Source organism: Temnothorax curvispinosus, unplaced genomic scaffold, assembly GCF_003070985.1.
Source record: "Temnothorax curvispinosus isolate PA1 unplaced genomic scaffold, ASM307098v1 QBEX01015524.1, whole genome shotgun sequence".
In the NCBI taxonomy this organism is placed as follows: Eukaryota; Metazoa; Arthropoda; class Insecta; order Hymenoptera; family Formicidae; genus Temnothorax; species Temnothorax curvispinosus.
The window spans coordinates 361,634-381,922 of record NW_020225304.1 but is presented as its reverse complement, the minus strand read 5'-3'; the positions used below and the strand labels follow the sequence as shown (position 1 = coordinate 381,922).

Sequence of the window (20,289 nt, the reverse complement as noted above, 5' to 3'; positions counted from 1 at the left end):
AGAGAGAGAGAGAGAGAGAGAGAGAGAGAGAGAGAGAGAGAGAGAGAAAGAGAAAGCAAAGTAAAATTTATATAATTTGTCGTTTTACAATTAAATGCAGTAAAAAAACATAAATGAATACGTCAGATGTACACTGATGGAAACTACAGATCTGAGTACGAGCACTATAATGCAATCATAGAGATAATTGTAGTACCTTCATACACGCGCGCGCGTGACGTCATCGCGAAACTTATCTTATTGTTAGGGAGGTTATGCAAATGGTATTATGTGTTATCTAGATTAAAATAAACAAAATAATTTTTTACAAAACACTTTGTATAAAAGATATTTTATTTCACATTATAATACTACAATGTGTTATTTTTGTTATTTTTAGCACAAATTACAAACAATTTAATACAAATTTTCAGTACAAATTAAATTAAATATATTAATATAGTGTATTTAATAAAACCTTTTTATACATAAGTATGTATAAAAAAATTACATAAATCATAGAAAATATGTAAATTAAAGACTGACTTGTCTGAATTATATTGTATCTTAGATATGGAAACTTGTTAAAAATCTCAGTCTATTTATAAAATGTTTCTCTAATTTATATCTAACAATATAACAATTTAAAAGAAAATGTATCTCCAAATAATATATAGAAGATATATAATATATATAATAATATATATAGAAAAATATTCTTAACATAAATTATTCATAACATTAACTCTGATAATAGTGGTATTTGAAATCATTTAAGATTGTTCGCGTTATTGTATTACGGTTCCTGCATATCTTTCGTTTTTTGATATTTACTTAAAAAAATGGCAAATACTTTGCTGCGATTTCTTATGCAGTTAGGCTAAAATCAACAATAAAATGTACGTATCATAAAAGATATTGTAAAATAACATAAATTATCAACTTACTTCAGTAGTAACCCCTAGAAGCAGATCGGCATTAGAATATAATACCTTATGTAAGGATATCGTGATGATTTGCATAGTGTTTATTTGGGATTGAATAAAGCGAATGACATTCTTGATATTCGCCTTGTCTAATGCCGCATCACCTTCGTCCATAAGGAGAAACGGTATTTGCTTGTAACTGTGGGGGAAAAAAAGATTAAAATTATGTTCTTAACTCTTTACTGTCGGTTGTTATCTGCATTATAAAAGCATCAAAATGCATGTAAATGTATTAATCTTATAGGATAAAGATATACCGTTGAAATGCAAATAGTAATGCTAAACTAGCGAGTGATTTCTCTCCACCAGACAAATATTGCAATGGCTGAAAGTATTTAGATGGCGCTATGCAGTTGTAAATTATATTGCCCGCGTACGGTTCCTCGGGGTTATCTGCTAAGATAGTTGCTTGAGCCGACGTATCATTAACTAAACTCTGCATAGAAAATAAAGCAAGTCAGATATAAATTATAAAATACACATAAAAATAAACTATATAATAAACAAAATCTTAAAGTAAAATTAAAAATGCCGACTTTGAGTATAGAATCTATTTCCATAGCAACAAAATCCAGGCAATCTTCAAACTGTTTGCATCTTTTTGCCTTCACTGACTTAAATTGATTTTGTATTTTATCACACTTATTACGGCAGGTTTGGAAGTTCGTATTTATCTCTTGTATTTGCTGCGCTATCAAACTTATCTTTTCATCAACCTGTATTTATCCAAATGAGATTTTTTAGCATATCTGACATAAATATACATAATGTACCTATATCATGTAAAATTATAAATGTTATATACCTTAAGATTGGGATTCATATCTTTAAATTCATTTTGAATCTTTGTAAGCTTTTCATTAAGTCGTGTAGCCATGTCGTGTAAATTTTCTTCTGTATAATTACGGATGTTTTCAGGAAATCGCGAGAAATCAATTTTTCTTAACACTTTACAACCATCTGACGATTCCACGTTTGAACTTGAGCTAGTTGTAAAAAAGCTATCTTCTGGCGTACGATGTGGATGTGATGTCTCTGACATTGGAATAATAAAGTCTTCTATCTGTAATAATAATGTTATTATAACTGATGTTAAGCGAGAGTCAAACCTAATGTCAAGTGATATTTAATGTTTGTATTAACAAATCTCTTAAACCTCATCTTTTACAATATATGTGTCCTTTAATTTTTTTAAAAACTCACAAACCTTGCATTCATTAATTATAGTGTTGCATTCTATTTTTTTCTGTTCTATTTTTTTTTGTACACCAATGAGCTCCTTCTGACTCTCCAAATATAAATTTCCGATAACGTTAACTCGCGACCTGTACTGAGCCAATTTTTTTTCCGTATTTTCTAAATCCTTTATTTTGTTTGTGTAATCATCTTTTAACTTCGACATTTCCGTTTCTTCTCGCTCAATTTTAATCTTTGCATCACGTTCTTGCTGATATGCCTTTTTCAGTTCTGCATCAGCTTGTTCTACAGCGCTTTTCCATTTTAATACTTTACCTTTTCACACAAAATTCGTACATATATGAGAACATTAATTGATTAGCGACCATACATTAACAAAAATATAATTTGGAAATTTACTTTCTGTATCATTCTCGTTTTCAAAGTGCAATTGATTCTTGATACGATCATATTGTTGTTCAAGTTCCATTTGTCTCTTTTTCTGCTTTTGATACAGTCTAAAAATTAATATTACACTTATTTTTTTATACACCTAGATTAAAAATTATATAAAAAATTAAATAAAAATTTTATACCGCAAATTATTCTTCTCATAGTAGTCAATATCCGGCACATTAATATTTTTACAAAAATCAACAAAGATTTTATCTTTAATTGCATTAACCTGTTTCTCCATGCTTTTAGTTTTTTCAACTCGTTTTTTAATATTGTCTTCAATTTCAGATATTGCCATCTAGAAGTTTTACGAATAATAGAAATATCTTTCTGTTGTACAGATCAATAAAAAGTTTTAATAGAGATATATATGTATATGAATTACAAATTATACATTAAATACATTTTGAATTATACATTAAAATACATACATTTAATTCAATTATTTCTCTATCAAGCCTGTCTAATTCTTCATTTAGCCGAACGATTTCGTCTTCCTACAAAATGTAGATTTTATGTATTATTATTTGATGATAGATCACATGTAATAAAACTAAGATATAAATTGTTCCTGCTTCTTAATTACGTACAGTGTCTTTTATATCTTTCTCAATGTATTTATTTTGGCGCTTGAGTTCTTCCATTGTTACATTAATTTCATCAAGTTCAGATTGGATAAGAGAGATTTTGGGCAAATCTCTGAATTCTTTCATTAATTGTGCCTATAAAATTGTACATATTATGTAAACCACTATATGTTAACTTGCTGCACTGATCTTGCAAAAAATTTACAACCTTTTGTTCTTTCAATGCCAATACTTGTTGGTCCTCCCATTGTTTTGCTTTTATAATTAAATCAACCTGCCCACCGGACATTGTACCATCTTTACGATAAAAACATCCATCCAATGAAACACACTAAACGTAATAAATATATACTAGTTTCATAAATAAAATTGATATATAAAGATAAAGAAAATAATAATAAAATATACATGTATGATATATATACATATACAATATATACATATAATTACATCATTTCCTTTTTTCTTTTTATCATCAGATTGCGCTATTAGTCTCGCATCTTCAATAGTCTCGCAAACTAAAGTATTCTGAGTGACAAATAAAACCGCTTTGCTTATTTGTGTTGATGAAATGTTCAACACGTCATATAATAATTTAACATTTTTCGGCTCTTTTATATTACTGTAAAGTAATAACATTATGTTATATTATCCAAAAATACTTTTTTTTCCCTCTAATTACTCACCGTAAGTGTTCTTTTAACAATGTCGTTTTTATTGAATCAAGCGGTAAAAATGTTTCAATGCCTATTTGTTTCTTTTTTAAAAATTCAATGCATTGCATTGCTGTACGTCTGGTATCAACGACGATGGCATCCATATTTTTATTGAAAATTTTAGTTACCGCAACATTATAACGTGGATGAATAGGCTTACAAAAATCAGATAAGCGACCATACTAAAAAATAAAAGTTCTATTAACTCTTTGTGAACTTTTATATATATATAATCATCATTATATGTATATATCTAAATTTTAATAATGATTAGTAAAAACGATACCACGCCATCAGAGTATAACTGTTTCAACTGTTGGATTGTTTCTTTTTTTTTAATCTGTCGCGAAATAGTATTCTTATCGATATCAATCTGGGAAAGCTTCTCTGAAATCTTTGCAATATCGTTCTCCAGACTGAACGATTTATTCATTGCATCAGTTTTTTTCTGCTTTAATTTCTCTGCTGTCTTTTCCATTAACGTTACTTTAGGTTCGACACTTTGCAATTTTTTGAGCCGCGTTTCAAAATTCTCCTTCGTTAATCTTGTCTGCTTTACTTTGTACTCCAAATCTTGCTTGCGCCTATTTTCGTTATCAAGTTTATCCTGATCCTTTTGTTGATCGCGCATCAGGCTATTTATTTGCTTTACTAATTTCGTTGTCCGGTATTCAGTTTCGTTCGTCAATTCCAGGTAACGTTTAACCTTATGTGTACATCATTATATTAGGCAAAAATTTATTATAAAGTAATGGAAAACAAAAAAATTTTTTTCATAAACTATTAAAATATAAATATCTACAGATATCATATAAATATTATGGATTCGCAACGGTATACCTGAGAGTTGCTGAGTTCTATAGTGCTCGTCTGTGACGCTTTTCTTAACTCCGCTAATTTGTTGTCTATTTGTTTTAGCTCATCTTTTAATTCTTCAATTATTCTCTTGTTAGTATCACGCGCTTTACTTGCACTGTCTAAAGATACGCGAGCACAATCACGTTTTTTCTGCCAATGTGAGATGTTATCCTCAAAAACAACATATTCCAACTTCTTCGGGCGAATAATCTTCTCCATTTCCGAAATACCTTGTTCAATAGTTTCGAGAGAACTGAATAATGACTTAAATTGTGATTGTTTACGTTTTAGTAAATGTATCGCAGTTTCCTTATCGCGTAAATACTCATCTATTCGCGATTTGACTTCTTTTTCCTTATCTTGTAAGGATTCAGCTTCCTTCTTAATGAGGAGCAATCGAATTAATTGAAATTTTAATTTTTTCTTATTCTGTAATGTTCGATAATTATTTTATCACAACTATATGAAGAAAGATATAAACAGTAATTTCTAAAGATTTTTATAGTTTGAAAACAAATGTAACATACATATTGTTTTTTCAACCATAAATATGTTTCTGTTTCTGCTTTTTCTTCAGCGGCGCATTTCTTTTGAATTAATATCTGTTTTTTTCTTTGATGTTCAAAATTTACTGCTTCTTCCGCTTTCAAAAGTTCTAATTTTAATCTGCCGCAAACATCAAAATCTAGTAAATTTTACCGAATCTTATAGCAAAATTTGTACCATCAGTTAGAACAAAACAAAACTTGTACCTATCATATTCTGCTTTGTACGTAATTGAATTACTAGTCTGTTCGAACATCGCGGTTAGATCTTTTGGCATTTTCATTGCAAAACATTCAATGTAACCCTGAGGTATCAAAAAGTTCCCTGCCTTTATGTCCAAACCCATTTCTCGTAGTTCATTCAAATAAAATACATTCGTAACAGTCTGTAAGGTAAGAGATGAATAATCAATCAGTGTCAAGTAGTGTAATAAAATAAGAAAACAATTTGACAAGATTGTAAATAATGCTGTAGAATTCCACCTTGTCATCTATGTTGTACTGACTGACTTCGCCGCTTATCTTCCTTGTGAAACTCTTTTTCGTTTCGTCTAGCTTGAAGATCACGTTTACATAAGTGCTACTGTAATATATTAAACTTTTAAAATATCTAACAGTATATATCTAACAGTATAATATCTAACAGACATGAAATTAATTGAGAAATAAAGAAAATATATTTCTAGTACACATTCACTGATCCTTCATAAATAAGTTTACTGAGGTTTTTAACACGCAAAGAGCTCGGCTCCTCCCCTAATGCAAAACTTATGGCGTCCATAATATTTGATTTTCCTAAAATACATAAAACATTTACATATCTTAATTAGAATATAAAAGTAATATGGTAAAAGGAACAAAGAAAAATTTATACGAAATAAAAGAGAGTAAAAGAAAAAAAATTAAAAATTTAAATTTACCTTAATCAATAATCTTATCTGTTATTTTATTAAACCAAATCAAATCAAATAATAAATATCGTTGAGTTAAATAATCTGTTAATAATCTCTTAATAAATAATTATTTTCTATATTTATTTAATATATAATTATTTATTATACAAAAATGAAGAAATAAGAACAAGCTATTTGATATATGCGGGAAAATAGTTTCGTTCTAAATCGAATAAAATGAACGTTGGAAAGAGCATAAGAATCTCACCGGATCCATTTGGACCGATTATTGCTGTAAATGATCGGAGAGGGCCGATCGTTGTTGTTCCCGAGAACGACTTGAAGTTGGAAATCACGATACTATCTAAAAAAATTGGCATTGTTAAGGCAAAGCGTTTATCGAATGCGAATAGACCAGTGAGCAAGTGACCGTTGGTCAAACTCCGAAATTCTCGAAACTCCGGCCGGAATGCTCCGAATTCGAAATAACGCAGGGTTACCAATTTGCAAATTCCAAAGGGTGCATTGAGCTGCTAAGTAGCAATAAAATGTGATTGGTTCTTATCTTTGGATCCAACCAATCACACGTAATTGCTACTTACTTAGCCGCTCACTGAGTGGTTGTGCTCCTGGATGCAGCAGAAGTGTCGCGTCGTGAGATAGGTTTAACTGTAGAGCGCGAAGATTTAACCGGGTTTAACGGTAAATCAACAAACTATTTTATAAGTTAGTTATGAGTTTACGAAATAAAAACAAATACATATGTTTCAATAAAAGTGAAATCGCACAACATGAATGATGGCGTTCATGTTGTGCGATCTCACTTTTATTGAAATATATGTATTTGTTTTTATTTCAACCAACCAGAATAAAAATGTGATTATCGCATCATTGTTTAAATGTGAAACAGATTTGCAAAATAGAATGTATGTTGTATAATAAATTAAAATACGCACAAGCGCGATGTTGCATATTAAGTTACTGCTTTATCATTATTGTTATTGATATTGTTGAAATATGTGTAATAAATTTGCTGCTCTCGGATACACACGTCTCATTAACGCAATAAAATCAATTGTTTGTTCTAGCAGTTTGTTCGCAAGTTTTTATTAAAGTCAAGTTTTGAAAGCTATTTACATTACTCACAACATAACTCATGTCTCACACAATTGCTATCAGGCTTATTCTAACTTATACTATAGATGGATATATATATATATGACCTAATTTATCAAAAAGTATGATAGTCTTGCAGTGATTTCAAAGTAATATGAAAAATGTGAATAAATTTAGAAATAATAATAATAATACGTTAATATTTTGTAATATTTATATATTCTTCTTTGAAGACAAAATTAAAAATCATCCACAGCGAATATATATATATATAAATATATATGTAAGAAAAGAAAATAGTTGTTCCTTTTAAATAATAAACGTCTACAAAACATGTGTAGGACATGTAGTCAGGTCGAGTGTTAACACTTTGCTCTCCAAACACTCGCCTACCTGTAATTCATATATAACAAGTATAGTCGACTCTAATGAAGAGTCACATGTGAAATGATATGCAATCTACTTACATCCGGGCATATTCCGATGAGCGCATCTGCGTGCGAGTAAAATTCCTCCTTCAATGATATAACAATCGTCTGCAGCGAGCTCGTTTTGTCGCGGATGTAGCTGGCCACCTTTCCTATGTTAGTATTATCGAGGGCCGCGTCGATCTCATCCAGAACGAAAAATGGCGCAGGTTGGAAACTGAACATAGACGAACAGTAAATGTTAATTAACCATCCGTCGTATTCGAATTATATCATCAACTTGATTTTGCGTAAAAAATATTAACCTGTGAATTGCGAATAATAGAGCTAGTGCAGCGACGGTTTTTTCTCCACCAGACAAATTAGACATTGGCTGAAATCGTTTGCCAGGAGCCACGCAGTTATAATTAATGCCGTCCAAGTAGGGTTCTTCAGGATTTTCTGGTCCAAGGAATGCCTGAGCGGATTGATTCTTTGCCAGACTCTGAAATAGCCACAACATATATGATGAATATATGATGATAAATATGATTAATATAAATTATAAATTTATTTGAAAAGTATATATTTGTTTCGCTAATAAGTGATAACAAGAACCTCTATTTTTTAATCGACAACATTTGGCAGTGTCATGACAATTCGACCATTGGTTTTGATCGAATTAATCGTCAAGACGTTTCGACCATAGGTTTTGGTCTTTTATATTTATATATTTATTTGTAGACAAATTATTGTATAAATGTTTTTACAAACTCATTATTTCCCAAACCTTATAAATAGGATCAATCTCGTTCGCCACATGTTCAAAACATGCCATGAATCTGTCGTGTCGTTCTTTTTTCACCTTCTCGAATTGTGTCTTCGCTTTCTTTGCTTTCTTACGAGACTGCTCGAACTCTTCATTAGTCTCTTGTAATTTCTCTTTCGCCAAATATAATTTTTGAATTGCCTAAGAGAAAGAAAATATTTTTATATTTTTATAACTTTTTACGTTTACCGACATATCATTTCTAATATACAAATTTGTTGTAAACCTTCATATTTGGAGCTTGTATGCGTTGTATTGTATTTTGCAAATCGTTGATTGTTTTCGTTAACTTGTCGGTTGTCTTTTTGATATCTTCTTCGTCCACATCTTTCAGATTTTCGGACAAAAGCGCATAGTCTATGGTAATCCTCTTTTCGCGTTCATACTGCTGTTGCGTATTTACTGATGAATCATTATTAGTTTCACTTCCATTTGCCGCACTCGTCTCACCTGCTATATCTTCCATATTTCCGTGCAACATAGGTATTGCAATATCTTCCATCTACATATTATTAAATACATTAGTAATTTAAAATAATACGCATAATATATACTCGAATGACAACAAACCTTGCATTGCATCAAAATAGCATGTCGTTCGGCCTTCTTCTGTTCGATTTTTGATTCAATTATGTTAAGCTGCTTCTGAGCTGCCTGAATGTCCTTTGCGATAGCTCCCACTTCACGCCTAGCTTTACCAATTTCGTCTTCTTTCTGATCAACCTCCATCTTTTTAGCATTGCGAGACGATTTCAATTGTTCCATTTGTTGCTCATCGTGGTCGATCTCTGCTTTTTGATTAGATTCGGTTTGCTTCGCGGATTCAAGTTTATCCTCTGCATCTTGCACCGCTCGTTCCCATCGCAAAACATTGCCTATGGTATAAGTAAAATATTAAAATGCAAAAACTGATAACATAGTACATACAAAGTATAAAATAAAAACACTTCTTCATATAATGTGAGATTTTATGCAAAAGTTTATATATTTTCATAACATACTTTCTGTATCACGTTGCTTCTCAAAATCCAATTGATTATAAATGCGATTGCATTGATTGTCAAACTCCATTCTTTTTTTTGCTCTTTCTTGTTGCGATCTGGAATAATAGTACATTCGACACTTTAGCATCTATATCTAAGATAATACAATCCTTATCTAACAACATAATTTCTTCGTACCTTAATTCTCTTTCTTCATATTGACGGATATTAGAAACTCCTATCTGTTCACAAAAACTGGCAAATACGTCGTCCTCAACATTGTTCATTTTTTCTTTGATGTTTTGTATTTCTTGATCTCTTTCAGCCATAGTCTTCTCAATAGCGGCTATTGCAGGCTATACATAAAAAATATTGAAGCATTTCGTTCAAATATGAATAAATATATGTATGCAAATATACAAAATCTACTTCTTAAAACTTACACCAAACATATTTAACTCGTTTTGCAGACCCTCTAACTCCACTTCAAGATCCGCGATTTGTTTTTGCTATAATAAAAATTGTATCCACATGGTTTTTAAATAATTATATAATCGCATAAAGTATAAACAATGCAATGCATAATACTCACTGTTGCAGACAAGTCGCTTTTGTTGTATTTTAAGCGAGTCTCTAAACCACGTATTTGAGATTCAACCGTGTTCAATTCGGATTCCTTGCGCGATTTTTTCAAAGATTCTCTCAGTTCTTCCGTTAATTTTTCCTGTGAATAAAAAAATTAAATATATTTTTATCCCTATAATATATAGAAATAAAAAATACGTTACCTTTTGCGCCTTTAATTGAGACATCTGTTTTTCATCCCATCTCTTCGCTTTCTTTGCAAGATCCAAACTGCCTCCAGATATTATACCAGCTTTCTGGTAAAATGTACCGTCTAATGCGACGCACTGTAAATATTTTGTATATGTATCATAGTTTAGATTATTACTTTGTTTAAGCAAAGATAAAGATAATATGTATACACTTACATCATATCTAGTTTTCTTGTCCATCTCGTACGCTACTTTATTAGCATCCTCCGGTGTTTCGCATACAAGAGCATTATTAGTTGCAAAGAGAACTGCTCTATCAATGTCCTTTGGGGAAAAATGCAACACATCGTACAACAACTTCACGTTCTTAGGTTCTTGTATGTTGCTGCAAAACAGTATATAATCATTATAAAATAACAAAAAGATATAGTAATGTTAAAATAGAATCATGTAACGATTAATTTATTTACCGAAGACGTTCTTTAAGTGGTTTAGCTTGTATGTAATCAAGCGGAAGAAATGTTTCTGGCTCGAGATACTGCTCCTTCAAATACTGGATACACTGTCTGGCCGTTTTCTCAGTATCCACTACAATAGCCTCCATGTATTTACCAAGTACTTTCGTAATCGCAACATTATACCGCTTGTGAATTGGTTCGCACATGTTGTACATCCGATCATACTGAAGAAAAAGAAACACTTGAGTCATTTCGTTTTTTTTTTATTTTAAAGAAAATAGGAAGAAATAACGCACCACTCCAGGAAACAGACGCTTAAAATTCTCCACAATTTCCGTCTTTTTCTTGTTCCTAGATACTTCGTGCTTATCAACTTTAGCATCACCGAGCTGTTCGGAGATGCTCTCCAACTCTCGTTGCAAATTCTGAATCTTATCCTTCGACGTGCCTACATCGGACTGCAAGTCAGCTCTGAGCTTTTTCTGATCCTCCAATGCAGCCTCCGATGTTTTTATATGCTCCTCCAACTTTTCCACTCGCTTAAGCGCCTCATCTCGCATATGACCTTTCTGCTTATGCTTATTCTCTATCTCGGTTTTCTTCCTGCCTTCATTGTCGAGCCTATCTTGATCTGACTTTTGTTCACGATTAATAGAATCGAGAAGTTGAAGGTACCTCGCGGATTGCTTGCCAGCTTCCTCTTTTAGACGATTATATTCCTGTACCTTAAATTATTTCTGTTAATTAGATCATTACAATGCAATTTGCGTTTTATTCAAAATAGCTGTAAATTAAATAATGGCGTGCCTTGAGATTTTGCGAATATTACGTAATTTATTTGTACCTGTTCATCTTCCAATTGCACATCTCTCCCTTGTAATTGGGATTGCCCTGCTATACTCGCTTCGTAAGTAGCTTTAGCTTCTTCCACCTGTCGCAATTCCTCCTGCAGTTCGTGTATATCCTTTTTATGAGCTTCGTCCGCGATACGCGCCTGAGCTAAAGATTTGCGTGCAGATTCCACCTTCTTCTGCATATGTGCGACACGTTCTTTAGCTTTAATAAACGTTGGTCTCTTTTTTGTGATTTCTACTTCCACTTCTCTGATATCTTGCTCTATCTTAGCAAGATCTCTGCCCAGTTTAGCGGCTTCTTTTTTCTTCTCTTTCAACAATTCTTCAGCCTTCTCCTTCCTCTTCTCGACTTTTACAATTTCGGTCTGCTTCTTCTCTTGAGCTTTCTCAAGCAAAGTAGTACTCCTTTCATTGTGATATAATCGAAACAGATGTAATTCTACTTGCTTTTCCATCTAAAAACAAAAGATAAATATTTGTCATTAACAGTTACGTAAATACATAAGTAAAAGAAAAGATATATATATATATATATATATATATATATATATAATTAGAATTATGTTAATGACAAATATATATATATAATTCTAATTTCTTGCTCAATACGTATAATATTAAATATTACAGAAAACTTAAATACACACGTATTCTTCCTTGAGACGTTGATATTTTTCAGCCTCTTCTTTTTCTAACTTTGCTTCTTTTCTTTCAGCAGCAATCCCTTTCTTTTTCTGATACGAAAACTGGGTTTCCTCTTCAGCTTTCAACATTTCTGTTTTTAATCTACAATATTACTTTTATTATTTACAAGCACATTACCAAGGATAGCTAATGGCATTTGAGAACTTACCTTTCATATTCTGTTTTTAATGAACCAGAGTTGCTGATCTCCTCAAACAGAGCAGTGCGTTCCTTTGGATTTTTCATGGCTATAGATTCGACCGCACCTTGGAATACCAAAAAGTTCTTTGCTTTAACATTAATACCAAGGTGCTCCAACTCATTAAGATACACTTGGCTGGTGACAACCTGTGGCGAAAAACATTTTGAGGATCTTGAATTACGTACGTGCAACTGAATAAAGATCCAGCTGTTAAACTCACATTGTTATTGATTCTGTGTTCTGAAGAAGAACCTTGCACTGAACGCATAAAGCTTTTCTCATTTCCGTCTTCCAACTCGAATACAGCTGTTACCGAAGCGCTATATTCAACAGAAAGCTTATTGTTTTTACATAATTCAAGAGGTGAAACATACAAATTGTAACGCACAACTCCAGGAATCTGTAAATCAGCATCGTTGTGCACATGTCAAATTACCTTCGTGCTACTGGCATTCCAATGGACGCGCCGTGAATGAGCTCGCTGAATCTCTTGACTCGCAGACTGCTAGTCTTCTCGCCCATGACGAAACTGATAGCGTCCATGAAATTAGACTTTCCTGTGGCATGCAACAAGGAGAGTCACAGTCACATAGTTTCCTTATCACGTCTGTCAGCACAAAACGTCATACGTTTGCGCCGCGTAACTTGCGTTCAACGAACAACGATTGAGCGAGCGATTTTTGGAAAACTAGGATCTAACTCGATAAATCTAGAAGTGTACAGCTATCTCCGACAAACAGCCATCGCTCAAGCGTTGCATTTGCCGAATGCATCTATTGTTGACACACAGAACGATAACCTACCGGATCCATTGGGGCCAACCACTGCTGTAAAGGACTTCAGTGGGCCGATAATAAGCTTCCCTTTGTAAGACTTGAAATTCTCGACTTCGATATGCTTCAAGAACGCCGGCATTCTTGAAGATGATCAAATAAAACGTGTGAAATCCGAAAGTAGCGTAATTGGCGCCACAAAATTCCCAACACAATAGGCATCACCGTTGAACTACTGTTTTCTTCAACCAGGAGTAAAAACGAGAAGGAGGCTGGAGGAGTTCCGTTTTCCGTTACGTTAGAAACGCGGGAACTTGCGATCGCAGTGCCATCTACAGATAATTGCGTGTATGTCGTCATCTAAAATCTTTTATGCTAAAGACTCCATAGACGCGGAAACGCCATGCGGCAGAGTGCGTTGACCAATCACAAATTTTGATTTTGCCGCAGGCGACTTGCGGCAGCCTTCTGATTGGTCAACGCACTCTACCGCACGACGTTTCCGCGTCTATGGAGTCTTAGCATTATGTACTACTACAAAATACATAAATGGACATAATTTTATGTAAATAAAGGAGTAGATGAGATAAACAATCTCAAAAAAAAAAATATATATATATATTATTTGTTTAAAGCTTTGACAAAGATTTAAAGACAAAATTGATAAAACACATGCACTAGGGCTATAAATGTATCAACCAATGAGACGCTGAGCGCATTCTTAAGCATCGCCATATTTGATTTTATTAAAAGTTTCATTGGTTGATATGTATGTATGGATGTATTTGTATATATCGACCAATAAAACTCTTAGTATAAATTAATTAATTAATTAATTAATAATTATATATTTTTATAATTATTTATATAATTATATATATATGTATATGTATGTATATCATGCATTTCAAAATTTATTGGCAGTATACCACCAGACGTGTAATATTATAAATTATCAACCTCAGGCAAATTACCGTGATACAATATATAAATCATTGAGAGGGTCCGGAGATAATTGAAGAATATCGATATTATCGACTATCGATATGTAAAATTTTTTTAATCACCGACATATTTAAATAATTACCTTTTAACGAATTTACATTATCTTTTAAATTCATACTTTATTAATACAAATTATTATATATACATAGATACTTCATAAATAAAAGTGCATATTTACGACCTAATAATATCATATATTGCCGCAAAACTACATTTTTAAAATAAATTTTCAATTTTGTTAGTACCTTTATAGGAACGTACCCATATTATACCAAATTAAAGCATAGAATATGTTCTCCGATTTTTTTCACGTGCAAATTACTAAATTAATAGGAATAATCACGTATTTTGTGTGATATATACACACACACATTTTCGATATAGTAGAAGTTCTTATAATAGTTTGTGTGGTTTTATAAAGCAGTATTTCTCACTACACAATTTTTTATGTCCATAATCTAATTCTTTTTATATGTTAAGCAACTAGACATAGATATAAAAAATATTCTAATTAAAATATTACGTATGACAAATTATAATAATTATCAATTAATTTAATCAGATCGAGTTTGGTCGAAGTTACTCCCAAAATTTGTATCATTACGTATTGAAATTCAGATAGCATGAGATTTGATTAAGAGGAATAGAAAGCAAGGATTTCTTTCAAGATCAATGCGTAACGATCTCTTGACGCAACGATAGACGAAATTATTGAGGAAGATGGCGCCACCGATAGAAACGCTTTTATAAAATGATTATCGCGCTATATACATACAATATTTGAAAAAAAATTGTAGATACAAAATGTAAAGAGATGATAACGTCATTTAATAATTAATATACTGCTATAAATATACTGATTGTCCGATTATTAATGGACTTTTTATTTTTTATCTCAAACCAGCTTCTCAAAACTAAAAAAAAAAAACTAAAATCTCGTATAAATTTTATAAAGTTCATGTTTTGCGTCAGATGAATTTTAGTAAATAAAAGTACGTACAATATATATATATATATATATATATATATATATATATATATATATATATATATATATATATATATATGTATATCTATCCGTTTTTGGCGTACAAATTTTATTTGCTGTTACATATTAAAAAGAATTAAATATTATACTTTAATGAATTTTTAAAATTTTCTCTAAATAATTTCACAATCGTGATCTTTCGTTTTTGCTCGCCCTCGATGTGGGTCCATTTGGGTGAGATAGGAGATATATTCTACCTACTTTTTGTGCAACGTGACTTTATGAGAAAAAAGAAATAAAAAGAAAATAATGGTCAAAGAAATAAGAGAATTAGAAATTAAAACGTAACATTAACGTCCACTTTCATCCTACTATACATTTTATATTATATTTAAACTAAAAAGAATATTGTTTATATAACAATATATAACAACTGATATAAAACTATGCGAATCAAGCACAATATTAAATTACGAGTAGTTATGGCGAATCCAAATATATAGGATATTTATTTTTTTTTACAGTGCTTCCGATTCAATCCGAATCAATTTATAAAATCTTTAACTAGAAACATGTATAAAAATGATCGCTACTATATATAGTGAAAAATTAATACAACGTATTATCACGAACGGCGATAAGAAATGCTTATCAAGGTGAAAAATTGGCCATTGTTATTAAAATTGCTAATATTAATATCAATATCATTAAGTTGTTAATATTCAAGCAAGTAAAGACGTATTACATCGAAAGACGTTTACGTCAAAAGTGAGACACTCGTGATCTGTGTCTCAATCAGTGATTCGACTCCATTCGTCGAAGGACGGACTTTAGGGTACGGGGCTACGAAGGGCACGCGAGTGAAACAGGATGGAGGACGGCGAGAGGGTGAAACTCGGTGAAAGAGGTAGACGAATCCGAGGGGGTGAAGGCGCTATCGGCCGTGAATAATGCGCGGTGGCGTACGCGTCCCGTGCGTGCGTCCCGTCTCGTTCATGCTCGTGTGTTCGATTCGGCGACTCGGCTGGATGGATTGATAAAGATTAAAGGTAAAGGGAGGTGGCAGAGGGTCCAGGGGTGTTTTGGAGTTAGGCGACAGAAGTCAGCCAGCGAAACGAAGCGGGCGCTCGTTCGTGTGGGGGATGATGTCACATAGGGGTTTCCCCCTTGTCCATTCCCTTCCCCTCCCCTCTTCTTCCCTTCTACGCCAAGCGTAAATACATACAGATGCAGGCCGGATTGATGCATTGACCGAGCGCAGTGACGTAGGTATCCCACGTGTCGCGGCAGACGCTTTTCTTATCCACGATTGCTCGTGTCGACGACCTCCGTTGCTGTAATTTTGACTAATTAGAAAGATTCTCTGCAATTTTGGAATAATCTAGGGCTGATCGATTGACCTCCTGAACTACTTCTCCGAATATTCATTTTATAGTCATTCAGTTTTCTCATATTCTTGTTAGAATAATTTTGCTCAAATTTACTTCGATATTTCGCTGTTACTCCTCTTTTTGTAGAAACTTTGCTTCATATAGTCGAGAAATATTTGCATTAAAAATATTACAGAAAGAGAAGAGAGGATTTTTAATAAAAGACCAAAAGTACAATGAAAAAATTAAAAGAGAATTGTTGCATTTTTGTAAAAATCTAAGGAAGAATTTTTTTATTCGATAGCTAGGTAGTTCTTATATCATTTTTTAGATCACATATTCAGATCTTTGAGATAAGAAAGAGATCATATTAATTTTTAAAACAAAATGTCTCTTTAAATATTTTTTTTTCCTACCGTTTTCATTATGCATTCGTCACTTGAATTATTGCATCTCGCGTTTATCAACAACTGCGTATCCGGTGAGCCAAAGCAAACACAGCGCGCCTTTTCTGTCTCGATGATCAATCAGACATTATCTTTGTGAAAACACGCTACTACATGAGACATCAATTTTTACGCGATACGCGCGCTAATCATGCAAAAGCAATGCCGTGCATAATTTTTAATTATTGGAGTTTCCCGTTATTCTTAAATAGCTATTGTTACCGCTAAGTGAAAAATACATTTTTCGTTTATTAAAACCATTTTCAAGACATTAATATAAGAAACGATATTATAGATCACTAACTTTTGCGTCCTAAACATGCTAAAAACGTCCGAAAAGCGAGATAACGGCTACATTTAGCGTATAGACTAAGCAGAGACGGAAGTTACAATTACTAATAAGCGGCAGTCGAACATTACAGTTGTAAATTGCAGTTATTACAGTTGTAGCTACAGCTAAATAACTTCGATTGTTACAAGGTGGCAACAACACGCCTCTGCTAAAGAAATGTTAAGGAAGACTTCGACCAAAATTCGATTTGATGGTGAGAAGACGAGCACTATTATAGGTACCGTGATATATGCCTCGGAAGACAAGATGCCCTTAGGGAAGACGTTCTACGCCAATGCGAGCGGAGCTTCGCTCGCCTCGGTATGACTCACACGATCTCTCTCTCTCGCGCGCAGCTTCCCCTGTTCCCGTACGGTCCCGTATCGCAGCCGTGCACAATGGAGAATAGCAAATGCAGTAAAGGTAACTCACGTTCGCCATGGCCGGGGCCAGCAATACTAGTCCGAGTTCTCCCCTTGTTCTTCCTGGAGTACCCGCGGGCCACGTGGCACGATTTTCACCCCCGTCGCTATATCCTTCCAGTAGCGATCGTGGCAACGATCTCTCCGTCGACCGTCGTCGTGAGATATGTATTATATCGTTTCCACGCGATCGCGGACGGACTCGACCGACGGCGACGGCTTGTGCTGTCTCCCCATCATCTTATCGCGATTTCTTTCCCGCGTATATCTCGCCTCTCGCGATTCTTACATTCAGATGCAGATTATATCTGTGAGCCATTTTATAAAACTGCAGCAATTGTAACACCAAACGATGCATGCCAGAGCGCGCGTTAGTGATACGTACATTTTGTAACTTTATACTTCGCAGAGATACCGATATGGATTTATTAATTGCGAATAACAGTTTATCTTCAATCCATAGATGATAAAAGTGTATTTTTATGTTTATGCATTTCCTTTTCTAGTGTCTTGATATTGCATGTATGGAAATATACAGATATATATATACTGTCTTTATACTTTTATTTATTTTTTATTCCAGTAAGCCTTCGACAGTATGGCAGCAAATTGGAAAATTAATTCAATGAGAAATTGTTAGCAAATTGACAGCGGAAACTGAGCAGAATCTATCGAATGTAGATTCATATAGCTTTATTTCTGCTGTCAATCTACATCAAATTATGTAGTAAATATGTAAAAATCTGCTAGATTTCTGCCGTTAATCTGCCATCACATTTTATTAATGAACTATATTTTTACCAGGATTCTGCCAATAATATTATTGTACCTTAATAAAAGATGCGTATAATAAAAGATGCGTACCTAGACTTGTCTGGTATGCATCTTTTATCTGTATATATAATTTAAAATTTTTAATGAAAATAGCATACATCCATACATATATTATACTGAAATGCCAGGAAAATAATTAATTATTATTAAATGTTCTTTGTTCTCATTTGCTAATTGTTATTATTAAAAAATAAGAAAGGAGATGAGAAATGGCGTATGGTACGAAATAAAATTTTGATTGAAGTTTCTGTGCTGTGTGGTGAGACTCTCGAAAATATGCGACCAGAGAACGGAACCGTAAACGACCAATTCATGCGGTGAGCGCCTCGGAGCGAGGATCCTCAATTAAACAATTATACTTAAATTGAGTGGAATTCCCACCGCGGTGCCCGCATGTTCGTTAACGATCGTCATTCGTGCGCACCTACGATCTGTTAAGGTATAGGGCAGACACCGAGCTAAATAGCCTTTGATCAGGTACACGTGGACCCACATGTATCGAAATTTATGAATCATGAGATTGACCGAAATTGAGATTGACGATAAGTTTACGATTATGGTGGATGTACGGGTGAAAAGCCGCTGTGATAATTCGAGCGGAGAAATTGTCGACCCTGCGAAATATTCGTTGAGATAAGCGAAGACACTGATATTATCTGGAAAAAGTGGCATAAAGCTGCATCTTCCTTATTTTAAGGAAAGAGAAAATTTTATAAAAATATCTAAAATATAATTGTTAAAAAGTATACCTAATTTTAGTAATTTTCCAAAATAAAAGAATATAATAATAGTGTATGTAAATCATATAGAGAATATAATAATGAAGCATTATAGTAGAGGAATATGTAAAACATAACGAAGTATGATACAAAAAATATTATAACATACAGATCAATAAGAAACTAAAAGCAAACACTTGAAAATTCTACGCGATGAAGAATAATTAAGATAGTTCAGTGCAACAATTTATAATTTAACCTACTTTGAGAAGTTGAGAGAATTAATCCCCTTAGAGTTGAGAAAGTTAAACTTCAAAACTATTTTCTTAAGTTTTAGAAAAGTAGCTTAAATCGCTGCTGCATTGAGAAATCTTTAATTACACTTGGAATCTTATACATGTCAAGCTTTATTTTTATTGACCTTCTACTACTATTACTTTCAATCATTTGTACCGCTCAATCCGTACGGTTATCAAACAATTCGCAGAATTGTAGATAGAAATTTTTTCATAGAAGGAGAAATTAATACTGCAGAGTCGATATCTGTTCTATGCATATGAATGTGCGCAGTATAATCTTTATTTACGGCTTACGTGAGTGCCCTCACCTTTGCTCGCTTCTGCACACCGCGTTGATAGCGATAAGTCGCTCTGCTTTATTTTCCTCATTTGATCGACTCTCTTATATTCAAGTTTCCTTATAATAACGCAGACAGCGTAATTATATTATTATTATTATTATTATTTTAAAAAGGAATTGTAATATTTTTTATAAACCTATATGAAAATGATTTTTTATAATAAAATATAATAAACAAAATAAAATATTTATTTGTGCGAAAAGTACAGCAATATATAATTTAATATGATTTGAAAGAATTATTTTTCTAACAGCAT

The 20,289-nt window shown here is 32.7% G+C and overlaps 2 protein-coding genes across 3 annotated transcripts; both read right to left on the bottom strand.

Annotated features, from left to right (window-relative positions):
- Positions 1 to 724: 724 nt before the first annotated feature.
- On the bottom strand, positions 725 to 6,942 carry LOC112465811 (structural maintenance of chromosomes protein 1A-like). Of its 2 annotated transcripts, none has more exons than XM_025033554.1 (20): positions 6,465 to 6,942; positions 5,993 to 6,098; positions 5,787 to 5,886; positions 5,511 to 5,689; positions 5,286 to 5,424; positions 4,741 to 5,187; positions 4,187 to 4,606; positions 3,871 to 4,082; positions 3,635 to 3,806; positions 3,393 to 3,515; positions 3,188 to 3,319; positions 3,029 to 3,094; positions 2,738 to 2,895; positions 2,562 to 2,659; positions 2,173 to 2,477; positions 1,771 to 2,028; positions 1,502 to 1,681; positions 1,223 to 1,401; positions 927 to 1,104; positions 725 to 859 (listed from the first exon to the last, which is right to left on the bottom strand). In XM_025033554.1, exons 1-20 carry the CDS (start codon positions 6,574 to 6,576, stop codon positions 776 to 778), a joined length of 3,648 nt encoding a protein of 1,215 aa, XP_024889322.1. In that variant the 5' UTR covers positions 6,577 to 6,942; the 3' UTR covers positions 725 to 775. The 2 variants fall into 2 exon arrangements, with proteins under 2 accessions (XP_024889322.1, XP_024889323.1); XM_025033555.1 differs by having other exon boundaries at positions 5,787 to 5,883.
- A 620-nt stretch (positions 6,943 to 7,562) lies between these two features.
- LOC112465810 (structural maintenance of chromosomes protein 1A) lies at positions 7,563 to 13,610 on the bottom strand. The gene is made up of 20 exons (XM_025033553.1): positions 13,309 to 13,610; positions 12,942 to 13,062; positions 12,726 to 12,825; positions 12,473 to 12,651; positions 12,267 to 12,405; positions 11,610 to 12,074; positions 11,062 to 11,490; positions 10,778 to 10,989; positions 10,524 to 10,692; positions 10,320 to 10,442; positions 10,124 to 10,255; positions 9,975 to 10,040; positions 9,730 to 9,887; positions 9,550 to 9,647; positions 9,119 to 9,423; positions 8,775 to 9,050; positions 8,510 to 8,689; positions 8,046 to 8,224; positions 7,780 to 7,957; positions 7,563 to 7,705 (listed from the first exon to the last, which is right to left on the bottom strand). Exons 1-20 carry the CDS (start codon positions 13,418 to 13,420, stop codon positions 7,637 to 7,639), a joined length of 3,690 nt encoding a protein of 1,229 aa, XP_024889321.1. The 5' UTR covers positions 13,421 to 13,610; the 3' UTR covers positions 7,563 to 7,636.
- Between the last annotated feature and the right edge of the window lie 6,679 nt (positions 13,611 to 20,289).